This window comes from Mauremys reevesii, linkage group 25 (assembly GCF_016161935.1).
Source record: "Mauremys reevesii isolate NIE-2019 linkage group 25, ASM1616193v1, whole genome shotgun sequence".
Taxonomy (NCBI): domain Eukaryota; kingdom Metazoa; phylum Chordata; order Testudines; family Geoemydidae; genus Mauremys; species Mauremys reevesii.
Window position 1 is genome coordinate 4,799,732 of NC_052647.1, and position 12,618 is coordinate 4,812,349.

The 12,618-nt window shown below is 57.9% G+C and overlaps 1 protein-coding gene across 1 annotated transcript in view; it reads left to right on the plus strand.

Annotated features, from left to right (window-relative positions):
• The window catches only part of LOC120391291 (nascent polypeptide-associated complex subunit alpha, muscle-specific form-like), a 36,038-nt gene extending 28,639 nt beyond the window's left edge, over positions 1-7,399 (plus strand). The window contains exons 4-5 of the mRNA XM_039514790.1: positions 3,546-3,706; positions 4,433-7,399. Coding sequence (XP_039370724.1) covers positions 3,546-3,706; positions 4,433-7,038 — 2,767 coding nt within the window. The 3' untranslated portion in view covers positions 7,039-7,399. The remainder of the gene's footprint in view (positions 1-3,545; positions 3,707-4,432) is intronic.
• The last annotated feature ends 5,219 nt before the right edge of the window (positions 7,400-12,618 follow it).

Sequence of the window (12,618 nt, forward strand, 5' to 3'; positions counted from 1 at the left end):
TCACTGAAACTAGGGGAACTCCCAGAGGAAAACAGTCCCAGATCAGAGGCAGCTCCTGGGAGAGCCTGAGATAGACAGAAACAGACTCTGTTAAAGACCTTTCTGAATTTGCTCTCTCATTATGAGTGGTGGGATGTTCGCTGGCAGTATGTTGTTCAGCCACTAGATGTCCCTGAGCTGCATAGCGTTCCAGGCAGGGAGTGGTCCCTGGTAAACAACGGAGACAGAAGTGGGACACAAGCTAAGTGGAGGCTTGTCTGGGGTTCAGTAAATGCCGCCTGTTGGAGATGAACTGTGGTTTCTCATATCATGAGACAAAAATATCCCAGTGGCCCTAAGGGGGGAGGAGACTTCTGGTAGTAGACGACTCTAATCTAGCAGCCGGAGTCCGAATGAGATCAATGAGGCTGAACCTGTCCAAATTCTGATTAGACATGGTGTGAATTGTTAGCCCTGAGAACACTGGGCCCGTTCATGACGGGCTGTGGGAGATTCTCCATCCCTGTAAATTGAGCCTGGATGTCTTTCTACAGGAGATGTGGTGGCTCAGATAGACGTGAACCTGCCTGATGCACAAAGTACCAAGTGGGTTGCCTGGCCTGTGTTTATGCAACCTAGATGGTGGGAATTGTCGCGTACGGGAACAGGCCAGTGTCCCTTGGGACTACTGGCTCCCACGGTGTCCTAGGTTCTGAAAGCTGTTAGAGCAGCAGGCCTGAGGTGACTAGCCCTGGCGTGTTTTTTGCATAGTTGGGAAACAGGCTTATCTGGGCCCCAGCGGGGGCTTTCTTCATGTTGTGTAACAAGCCAAAGGGATGACAAGAAATAGCCGCTGCTTTTCTTCATGGAAGGCTAGAGGAGACGGCTGTGCTCATGTGCTGCACAACACAGGAGTCCCCTGACTCAGTAGCTGTGGCTGAACTAGAGTGTCCTTAGAGAAACATCCAGGCTTGGGTTTTTTTAAAGACCTCCAGTGATGGAGAAACCACCACACCCCCTGGGGAGCTGTACCAAGGGGTCATCACCCTCACTTAAAATCCCTTAACCCATTCTGGCCTAGTGGGCGGCGGGAAAGCCATAGACATGATGCATCTTGATTTTAGCGAAGCTTTTGACACAGCCCCATGTGATCATAGATTCTAGGACTGGAAGGGACCTCGAGAGGTCATCGAGTCCAGTCCCCCTCCTCGCTCATAAGCAAATAGGGCAGGGCCGCCCAGAGGATTCGGGGGCCTGGGGTCTTCGGCAGAGACCCAGCACTTCGGCGGGGGGGGTCCCGGGATGGAAGGACCCCCCCACTGCCAAATTGCCACGAAGACCTGGAGCGGAAGAAGCTCCGGGGGCCTGGGCCCTGCAAGTGTTTTCTGGGGTCCCCGGAGCGAGTGTGGGGGCCCCTGCAGGGCCTGGGGATAAATTGCCCCACTTCCTTCCCCCCCCCCCCCCCCCCCGGGCAGCTCTGGGGTTGGGGGAAGCGCAGTGAGACTCAATGAGAGGTTCTGAGTTGCCACGCAGACCAGATGCTGTTCTAGTCTGGTAGCACTCTTGCATTGGTGCAAAGGACCACAGGTGGGGCATTTAAGGGATGAAAGCAGAGACGTGACTGGGGCAAGTGTCTTTCATTGCAGTTAGTGCTGGCTGCTCAATTTCACGCTCCTGAGATGAGTCAAGCTTGTCAGTTTCACTTGAGCAGAGAGTTTTGTTTTCCAGTGCGCTGGTGGGGTTAGAACACGGGTGGGCAAATTTTTTGGCCTGAGGGCCACATCTGGGTGGAGAGATTGCATGCAGGGCTGGGGCAGGGGGTTGGAGTGTGGGAGGGGGTGCAGTGTGCAGGAAGGGACTCAGAGCAGGGGGTTGGGACAGAGGAGGAGTGTAGGGTGTATGAGGGGGCTCAGGGCAGGGGGTTGGGGTGCAGGGAGCAGGAGGGGGCTCAGGGAAGGGGGTTTAGGTGCAGGAGGGGTACAGGGTGCAGCAGGGGGCTCAGGGAAGGGGGTTGAGGTGTGGGGTTCAGGAGGCGTTTGGGGTGCAGGCTCTGGCCCAGTGCTGCTTACCAGGAGTGGCTCCAGGGTGGCAGCAGCACACACCAGGGCAAGGGCAGGCTGGCTGCCCACCTGCCCTGGCCCCACGCTGCTCCTGGAAGTGGCCGGCACCACATCCCTGTGGCCCCCAGGGGAGAGGGGGCAGGGGGCTCCATGTGCAGCCCTTGCCTGTGGGTCCTTCACCCCCCAAACTTCCATTGGCTGCGGTTCCCTGTTCCCAGCCAATGGGAGCTGTGGGGGGCAGTACCCACAGATGAGAGCAGCATGCGGAGCCCTCTGCCACCCCTCCCCCAGGGGCCGCAGGGACGTGGTGCCAGCCGCTTCTGGGAGCGGCGCAGGACCCGCGGTGCCATGGGGGTGGCAATCCCGGGGGTCGGATCCAAAGCCCTGACAGGCCAGATCCGGCCTGCGGGCCGTGGTTTACCCACCCCTGGGCTAGAGGGCTCTCAGCACCACACCCGGCAGGTTAGCGGGAAACTCTGCTTTGGCCGTGACGTCAAACATTCTTCGTTTTCTCTCTCAAACCCCTGAGCCCAGCACTGGGGGGAGGCCTGGCAAGCTGCCCTTCAGTGTGGATTTGGTGGGGCTAATCGGCTGTGGTTCAGAAGGGTTTTACTGTAACCCCAAGCCCGATGGACTCAGCAGCTGTGTTCAGAGGCGCTGCAGCAGCGGTACGTCCTGCCTGCCGAGAGGGCTTGCAGCTGGGAGACAAAGGGAGTGATGAGGGGCACCAGTCAGAGCTCTCCAGAGGGTGAGCCTCTACTTGCAGAACGTGGCCTCCATTCAGATCCCCTAAGCTGCCGGGCTGTGCTGGCAAAGGGCTGGATGGCTTGGATTTGTTTGGCAGGTGACCAAGTGCCTCTTGGTGCAGAAAGGAAAGGGCAGCCCAATGGTTGGAACGCTAGCTGCGGACTCAAGACACCTGGGTTCAGTTCCCAGCACCACCACAGTCTCCCTGTGCGAGATTGAGCAAGTCACTTTGTCCCCTTTGCCTCAGTTTCCCCTCCTGGGTACATTGGAGTAACAGCAGTAAAGAAGGTGAGGTGCTCAGATGCTACAGTGACAGGAACCTCTGCTTGAGCTAGTCGGGGAGCAAGGAGTCAGCCAGTCAGGGTGGGGAACATCCGTCTCAGACCCCTGCAGGCTGGTATTGCGCAGTCCCTCAGTGGTACAGCAGTGTGTGCACTGGGGGAGTTTGTCCTGGCATCCCAAGGGCTGTACCCGCTCGGTCCCTCTGGTGGGCAGAGCGCAGGACTGGCTCTTGGGCAACCTGGGTTCTATTCCGAGCTCTGCCATTGACCTGCGGGGTGACCTTGGGCAAGTCACTGCCCTGCCTTGTGCCTCGGTTTCCCCATGTGTAGAGTGGGGAGAACAGGGCTTTGAGCTCGGTGGGAGAAGTGTATGGAAGAGCTAGGTATTCAGGGTGTGACATGGACCCGCCTCTATTGACTGCATGAGACACACATGGTGACTTCTCTATCTCTTCACCCCTCTCTGTTCTGGTTTCAGACCCCCTGCTCCAGGGACGAAGGACACCACACTGGTCTCCACCAGAGCCCTGACCAGTAACAAACCAGCTGTGGCCAAACCTAAGCAGATGGCGCCACCTGGTGGCCAGGCCTCAGCAGTACCACAGCAGCAGAAAAACACGACTGCCTCTGCAAAGAAAGGTACAGGCACCCTCGCGACTAAGCATTGGTTGGCGGCTTAGATCTGACACCAGCAAGCTACGGTGACTCCACGGTGTGGGCAGCCGGGGCATCTGAGATTCAGTGTCTGGTTGGATCCCATGGGAGGGTGCCTGGGGCAAGAGGCGAGGTGTATTCGTAGGTTGCCCGCTTAGGACACCAGGCTGCCCTGACTCTGGGCAGGAGTGGGGGTGGCCCATCTGCTGTAGCAAAGGGCAGCGTGGGATGTCTGAGGAACGAGCTCCACCCCCCACTTTGTTACCCCAGTGCCCCTGCATGCTGCTTGGGACTCAGCTCTTGAGTCTCTCCCCCCACCCACCATGCTGGGGGGATGGGGACGCCAGCCAGCATGGAGCAGACCCCAAGGCTCTGCTCCCAGCCCTGGGCATTAGGGATGCAGCTGGAGTGCACAGCACTAGGGATATTCTCTCCTCTCCGAAGGCAGCGCATGAGTTGGAGCAGCCCCGTGGCTGCTCCTAGTTACTCTGGGGACAGGGCCAGCGCTAGGACCACCACCAAGATGGCTTAAAGCCTGCTCTATCCTACCCCATGGAGTGAGGTGGGAATTGGGCCAGTGGCTTTCCCAGGGTGCTGCAGCAGCTCACAGCGCCCTCTATTGGCTTGGCCTGTTACCCCAGAAGGGACTTCCAATTGGCTATAAATCTAGGGCCTAGCCCTGAGACCTGGCTTCTTTCTTGTCCCTTACAGGCCTCGTCAGAGCTGCCCCCATCTCCAGGGCCCGGCTGGCTGGCTCGAACCCCACCCTCAACAAGATTGCTGGCCCGGCCAAGACTGCCAAAGCTAAGCTTCCGGCAGAGCCCAAGGCCAAGAGCCACCCAGTTCCTGCCACTCCCAAGGCCTTGGAGAAGCCAAAGGGGCCGAAGACCCCTCCCAAGGCAGGGGGCAGCCATCCTGCCACCCCACAGAGAGCAGCGGCCTCCCCCCCGAAGAGGCTGCCCGCTGGGAGCCCTGGCAAGAAGCCCCCTAAGAAAGAGGCTAGCTACAACCTGGAGCCAGTGCCTGTGCCCAGGAAAAAGCTGCTTTCCCCAGGACAGGGAGAGGCCAAGGAAGCTGCTGCTGATGTCCTGCCTGGCACAGAAAGGGCAGCCTCCGAGGGCAGTGTGAGGCCTCTGGATGAGCAAGCGTTAACAACGGAGGGGGGCCTGGTCCTGCCCAAGCCGGTCCCTGCAGATGAGGATGCTCCTGAGAGCTATAGGCCAGAGGTGCCGGGAGCAGAACAAACACCCGCCAGGGACCTGGAAGGGGTGGCTGGAGGTGGAGCACCCCAGGAAGCAGGAGGCTCATCTGGCCCAGAGCTGGTGGCTGCCAACCCTCTATCCTGCCAAGAGAGCTGTCCTGGAGAACAGCAGCTGACTGGTCTCTCCCCACCACAAGGGGTGGGCTCTCCTCCCAGGGAGATGCTGCCCCCAGCAGGCACCTGGGGGCCAAAGCCAGCAGGCACAGAGCTCCCTGATGTGACACTCAAACCCCAGGGAGAGCAGAGCCTGGCGGACACGTCATCTATGCTTCTAGACCCCTGTGAGACTGGCCCAGCAGCCCAGGGGGAACCTCTGCCCTGCCAGGAAGCCCCAATGGCTGCTGAGTGCCTGGACTTGTGGCCAGAAGGCAAAGGAAGAGCGGCTCAGGATGTGACCTGCCTGGCCTCAGCCCAGCTGGATTCCTCCTGCCCAGCTGGGGCCTCCCAGATGCTGCCCCTCAGTGAAGAGGTCCCTCGGGGTGGCACAGGGGGACAGCAATCTCCATGCGGGTCACCGAAGCACCCGGCAGAGCTTCTGCAAGGGGGGGAGCAGGAGGAAGAGATGCCAGATGAGCCGGAGGCAGAGTGGTCGACGCACGAGACCGACTCGCTTCCTCGGGTTGGCCTGGAGGGTTCCTTGCCAGAAGATGTAGCAGAGCCAGGAGCTGTGGACCTGAGAGAGGAGAGGGACCAGAGTGTGTCTCTGACGCTGCCAGGGCGTGAACAGGAGACCCAGGATGCTCTTCCCCTGGAGAGAGGAACTCAGAGCACTCCCGGGGGCTCTGGGAGGATGGGGGATCTGGATGCCGAAGGAGTGACTAGCACAGAGGAGGCAGTGGCTGCTTCCCAGTTGATAGAGGGGCTCAGCAGAGAGCCTGTCCGTGCAGGGCATGAGCCAGAGAAGGCTGTTCCCCCCGCAGAACAGCTCCGTGAGGACAGCGAGGGCCCTGAAGACCAACCCAGTGTCACTTCTCCTGGCATGTCCCTCCCTGGTGCTGAGCTGACAAGAGTCACCTTAAGCAGCCTTGAGGAAGCTGAGCTGCAATGCACCCGCCTAGGTTCTCCTGGAGACGTTGCCGAGGTGGGGCCCACGGAAGGGGAACTCCCACTGAAGGGTGAGGCTGATGTGCTGGAGGACCTGGAGCCACATGGCCAACGGGAGTCACCACTGGGTCCCGAGGTGACCGTGCACAAGCCTCAGAGCCTGCCCCTAAAGAGCCTGGAGCTGCTGCAGGAGCCGGCCCAATGCCCCCCACCCCCGGGGCAGCTGTCGTCCAGCAGCGCCGAGTCGGAGGGGCCGTCCAAGAGCCGCTCCTCCAAGTCCAGCACGCTGAGCGGCCCCGACCTCGCCGGCAAGAGCAGCAGCGAGACCAGCACCCCGGAGGAGCTGCGGGATTACGACAGCAGCTCCGGCGTGGAGTCCAAGTCAGACGAGAAGCTAGAACAGAGCTTCCCCCGCAGCCCGCTGGAGGACCTGCCAGGGGAGCAGGACCTGGGGATCCACATGGATAAGGGGGACGACGAGGCAGAGACCCTCCCAGCAGATGAGCTCCTAGGTGACCCACCCACTGAGCCCACAGTGTCCTCTGAGGAGGAGGGGGAGCTGGATGGAGACCTCCTGAAGGAGCCCAGCTTCCCTGCCATGGGCAAGCCCCTGGTGTGCCGGGTGCCCGCCCCACCCCGCAAGCCATCCCTGGAGGAGTCGGAGGAGCTGGGCTCGGGTGACGCCGGCACCGGGACGCCGGCCTCCACCAACTCGGCTACCTCCTTCGACGCCGCCTTCCACCTCCACTCCACTGACAGCTGCGGAAAGAGCCCCGGCCTCTCCTCCCTGGAGAGCGAAGAGCACTCGGCCGAGAGCACCAGAGACCAGATCCTCAAGGGCTCAGAGCCGGCCAGCCTCCCTGAGGCGGAAGAGCAGGGCAAGATCTCCCTCCCTGGGGACTGGGGCTGCCAGCTGGAGCACCCCCTGCAGATGGGCCCGGTGGATGAGGAGGAGCCGGCCTCCCAGCCCTATGGCACCGCTCCCCGTGGCCCGGCGGCAGGTAACGTATAGAGGAGCCTGCCGTGTGTGTCCAAGTGCCAACGCCGCGGTACCTTAAAGCTTAACTCAGTCATGTGCAATAGTGTCCCCTGCTGAAGGGAATCCCCCCATCAGTGTCTCCTCTCCCCCCTGCTCCCCCACCGTGTATCTCCCACCTAGCCAGATGGGTCTGATGTCTCTGTACAGTCCCTCGGTCATAGCCTATGTTTTTCTGTCTAGATCAAAAATACCAGGCTCTCCCCCATGATCACTGGCACCTAGGGGGAAGGTGTCTGTGTTTTAATGTTCTTCCCTTTTGGGGTGGGAGATTGGGGGTCAAACTTTTTTTTAGCCTTTCAGTACATTGAATAAAGAGTCACTTATCTGGATCTGACCTCCTGGCCTGTTCTTTGTATTTTTGTGCAGGACTCTTTCCACCCCTCCCTTAGCCTGGGCTGCGGAGGGGAGATCGTGGGGGTTGATTGGCAGCAGGGCCAAGTAGATTTGGGGTGGGGGCTAGGGAGAGGCTATTTGTCATGGCTGACATCTTAACTGGTTGGTTTGTAGTCTCACAGCAGACTGGAAGGTCTGGCCTTAGCCATAGTCCTTCTGTTGCCATAGGTTCTCCAGGAGATAGTTTGGCCATCACATGGAAGTTCTTCATGTGGCTCAGAGCATCTCAAGCCTTCCCTGGACCACCATGTGGTGGGCAGACTTTTCTAGACCCTACCAGCCCTCATCTCCTGGACCTTTTGGTCCAAGGGAACTTTCCTGGGTCCACAGACCGTAGTTTTTGAGAACCAGAGCACCTGATGCTGTAGTACCTTCCCTTGGACAGATCTAGCCCAGAGATCTGAGGCCCAGTTCTATGGGCAGCTCCAGGTGCTCCAGCCTCAGTGATGTGGTTGCCATGGAGACATAACTTTAACAGCCAAAGGATGCTGTGCCTAAGTTGGTCCCATTGCATTGTGCTTAAATCAAAGCTTCATGGCTGGTACAAGACGGACCTAATCTAGGCTTCTCCTGCCAGACTCTGTCCAGACTAAACTCCTGGTCCCTAGCTGCAGTACAAGACCCAGACATGCAGTTCTGGTTCCAGCCGGTAGCAGGCAATGTTGCATCCATTGGCCAACTCACTGCAGCAGCAATAGCTCCACCCAGCAAAGAGCATCTCTGGGGAGAAGCAGAGGAGGTGTCACGAGCCTTCTCTTTAGCTGCTCTGCTTAGGATACTGCCCCCAAGACCATGCCTCCCTCCTGGGCATCACTGCCATGGAGGCATCCCAAAGATCTAGACCTAGGCAGAGAAGCAGGAGCCAGTTCCTAGTTGAATCCACTTTAGGCATCTTGCCTGGTCGGGGTGGTATCGAATGGGCTAACCCTGGATGTTGCCTGGACTCTCCTCCCTGCCTGTCTGTGTGTGCCTGTGCCAGTCTGTCCTGTTGGTGCCCCCTGTCTCTCCTTCGTCCGTCTTGACACCCCTTCCATGGGCAGTTCTCTCCAACCCGTGCTCCTGTGCCCTGTTGTAGGTGAGAGCGGGGCTGGCCTGGGGCCCTTCTCCTGGGGGCCCTGCCCCCCTGAAATCCTCTCCACCATCTACGAGGTGGAAGGAGGCGCAGAGACCCCTGGGCAGGTGCCAGAAGAGGAGGAGGATGGGAGCTGCCAGCTCCCCCCTGCTATCCCCTGTGACAAGGCCCCCCTGCACCTGGGCAGCCTCCAAGCAACGGTCATGCAGCAGCTGATCAGCCGGACTCTGCTCTTCTCCTCCACTGGGGAGGCACCTGTGGGGAGCAGAGGGGCCCCTGTCATGAGTGAGGTGGAGCTCGGAAAGTGGACAGACCTGCTGTCACCATTGGATGAGTCTCGGGCCAGCATCACCTCAGTCACCAGCTTCTCCCCCGAGGATGTCTCATCTCCCCAGGGCGACTGGACGGTGGTGGAGGTGGAGACCTTCCACTGACTTCCCCCACCCGCACCGGCTTCACCCCCTCCTTCCCACACCTCCTCTGGGTGAAGGCTCTGCCTGTTGTGGTTTAGATCCCTGCTGTAATCTGCTATTCTCCTTCCCTTGGCTTTTCTGGGGGACCAAGCATGGTGAGGTGGTCAGTGCCTCTGATCCAGCCATGCAGAACTTTGCTTCTACCTCTTGGCCCACAGTGGAGCAAGTGGCTTTCCAAGTTGAGGCTCCGTAACCAGGCGGAGGCAGCCACTGGAAGAACTTGTGCTGGGGTGAGGTTTAGCTGCTTCCCCTGAGTCCTTGACTTCAGTTTCAAATGTCCGAATTCTGCTCTCATCCCCTCCCCAACTCCCTAGAGCTCCCAGATCCTGCAGCCGAAGGGGTGGAGGGTTAACAGCAGGATGGGCAAAATTCCCTTACAACACCCCCCCACACACACACCCCGTAAGGTGGGGTGATCCCACAACAGCCCCTGTCCTCCACATACCTGGTCTCCCAAGAGACCGTTTTAGTTTGTTAGCCCTGGTGGCCTCCATACCAGACATAAAATCTACAGGTTCTTCAGCAGAGGCTGGAAGAGGGGTTGGCAGTTCCCAGACAGTTCTCAAACAGCCACACCCATCTCTTCACCTCCTTCCCACCCACTGCTAGAGGAGGCCTCATTCCTTCAGGAGAACAGTGCCAACCACCCATGGTGTGGCTGGAAGAATTGAACCCATGGGGGGTGGGGCTTTCCTTGCCCAGCGGCTCTTCCCCCCTCAAAGACATTCTCAGGGCCATGGTGGGTCAGTGGAGTCCATGATCTGCCTAGCCTGTGGCAGGAGGAGCGGAGGAAGAAGGACATGGCCTTAAAGCTGGACCTAACTCTTCAATGAATGTTCTCTAACTTCCTCCTGTGCTCTTGGAGCTGGGCTGATGGACCATGGGGGAGGGGGTGTGCTGCATGCATGGGGGTGGTTTCTGACATGATTTGCCTGCTGCGTTGGAAGACAGCAGAGGCCTTGGCTCATGTTCCAGCTGTTGCATTGTGGGGATGTGGGGTTGGTTGGGTGTGGTTTTCTCGCTGCTGGGGGTGTACCTTTATGCACAGGTCTGCTGTCTCTGTTAACTGCCGCTGGCCAGCCACAACTCCAGTAGCTGAAAGAGGCCTGGGGGTGGATTGAAGGCTTGGCTCCTCGGGTGGGGGCTGGGTACAGGCGGTTGAGGAGGTTCATAGGGGAGTACAGAGGCTTGGAGGGGAGCTGGGAATTCCTCTCCTGCGGGGGCTGAGCCTGTGGCAAGGGGGCATGTTGTGTGGCAGCCCGGCACCCCAGCAGTCCCTAGCTGCTCGCCCATTGTGTCGATGGGCAGGCTGGGTTACAAGAATACTCTGCCCAGGTCCAGCTTCCTGGTGGCAGAGAAGGCAGCACTGGTGCCATCTCCACCATAACGGCTCTGCCCTACTTCCCTCTGTGGTGCTGCTTGGCTCCAGGGGAGGCACTGGGCTGGATGCTATGGCAGGGAACTCTCTGGTGCTTTTCAGCACAGCAAGGGTCTCTTCTCCGTGCCCACTGAGGCCCTCAGGTGAGCCATGGATGGCACCAAACTCTCTGAGCATTTTCCATAAAGTTCCACTGGGAAGCTTCTCGCTGGAGGAACCCCAAGGCTGCTGGATGACTTCAGCCCATGGAGAGGTGGCAGCAGACTTCCTGCCATGGCCTAGCCACAACTCACTACTGAAGCGTAGAGGAGCCAGATGTCAACCCAGCCATGTAACTTGGTGCAGCCTGCTGCCCCTCAGCCATCTGGACTTGTCTGACTTCAAGGGGATGAGCCTATGTTCTCTAACACTTGGATCTCAAAGGGGAAAGCACTGGGGTAGCAGAGCCCAGCTCTTCAGCCATTCCCAGTCAATGGGTGTCTGTGCAGTTAGGCTGCGTCTTGCAGAGAGGGACATGGTTCTTTAGCCTACCTCCCCTGGAGCCACAGCCTGCTAATGTGTGTAACGGTGTCGTTGTGAACTGTAGAGAATCTAGCTGCCTTCCTAGCTGTAGTGGAGCAAGTGATTGCGGTGAACAAGTGACCTTTTCAATGAAGTGTGTGTCCTGCTGGTTTCATTCTAACATAGCAAACTGTGAACAGGAAACTCATTTAAACAATAGCAGTGGCTTTTTTTAAGAGACACTAGGTTTTTAATAAAGATGAATTAAATGCTGCTCAGGTGTTTGGCATCTTCCTTTCATGACCTAGGCTGGAGTGGGGAAGGGGATCTCTGTGCTACCACATGGCAGCATCTGGATTTTCAGACTTGGTGAACCAAGGTTTATAATCCCAACAGGCCCCAATTGAGAGTGAGCCCCATGGGTCTGGGTGCTGCACAGTTAGGCCATCCCTATCTCAGAGCTTACACCCTAAGAAGGGTGGGAGGAGAAACTCAGGCTGAGAGGGGAAGAGACTGGATGGAGCTTGCAGCAGAATGCAGTGTCCTGACTTGCAGGCTCTATTGCCTGCCTGCTTCCAGAGCTCTTGAAGCCAGGCTTGGAGCAGCTGGCTGCAGAGGGGAAGGCTGCATGGGTTGTGTGCACCATTGCAGCTTCTCTGAGAATGTAGCAGGCTCCAGCCAGGTCACTGGCTTCACCAGAGGCCAGTAGTAGCCGTGGTCGATGATTTCACATGACCACGGTGAAAGCAGGAGCCATGCTTGACCCAAGAACTGCCTCCTGCTCACAGGGGCCTAAGCAAGGGAGCAGTAATGGGATAATCCACCTCCTTGGGAACTGTCTTACACCATGTTGCTGAAAGCTTGGCCTGAACTCAACCAGAGGAAGTTGAGATTTTTGCAAACAAGCAGCAGCCTTTAGTAATTGGCTATTACTAATCTCCAGCAAATAATCCTTTGTCCAAGCACTGTTTTGAGACAGGGAAGGCCTCAGGCTAGGGCTGGGCATATGGGAAATGCTTGTTGTGATCACAAAGTCCCATGGCCTTTCATGTACCTGCCCCTTTCTGTTTTAACAGGACAGCATCACTAGTCTAGGCCAACACACCCAATCCCTTTGCCTCTGTGGTCCTCCTATGCCCTAGTGAACTGAGACAGCCCCAGGCCTGACGGTAGCCAAGCATGTCACACAACCTCTGCGAGGTGCTATTGACACACAAGGGTCTTAAACTGCAGCTGTTGAGTCCTTCCAGTGCTGTCACTTTAAATCAAACAAGGTGCATAGAGCTGAGCTACTGTGAGCCCAAGGATCCATCTTGCCCATGAGCCACTGCTGGAGACAGCCTCAGGGAGAGTGTACAGACCAAGGCACGTGTGATTGGACATTGGCTTTGGCAGTCAGGGGTTTAACATCAATGCAAGCAGAGGGTTGCATCCCTGACCAAGAGCCAGTACTGACCCTATTCTCCATGAACCAATCGAGTTTTTTCTTGAACTCGGGTATACTTTGGGCTATCACCCTGGCACTAAATTCCACAGGTTAATTGTGGAGAAAAAGGACCTCACAGGACTGGAAGGGACCTCAGATTATCTAGTCCAGGCCCTGCACCCAAAGCAATATCTTGACCATCCCTGGCAGTGGTTTGTCTAACTGCTTCTTCAAAACCTTCAATGATGGAGATTCCACAACTGCCCTGGGCAATTTATTCCCGTGCTTAACCACCCTGACAGGCATTTTT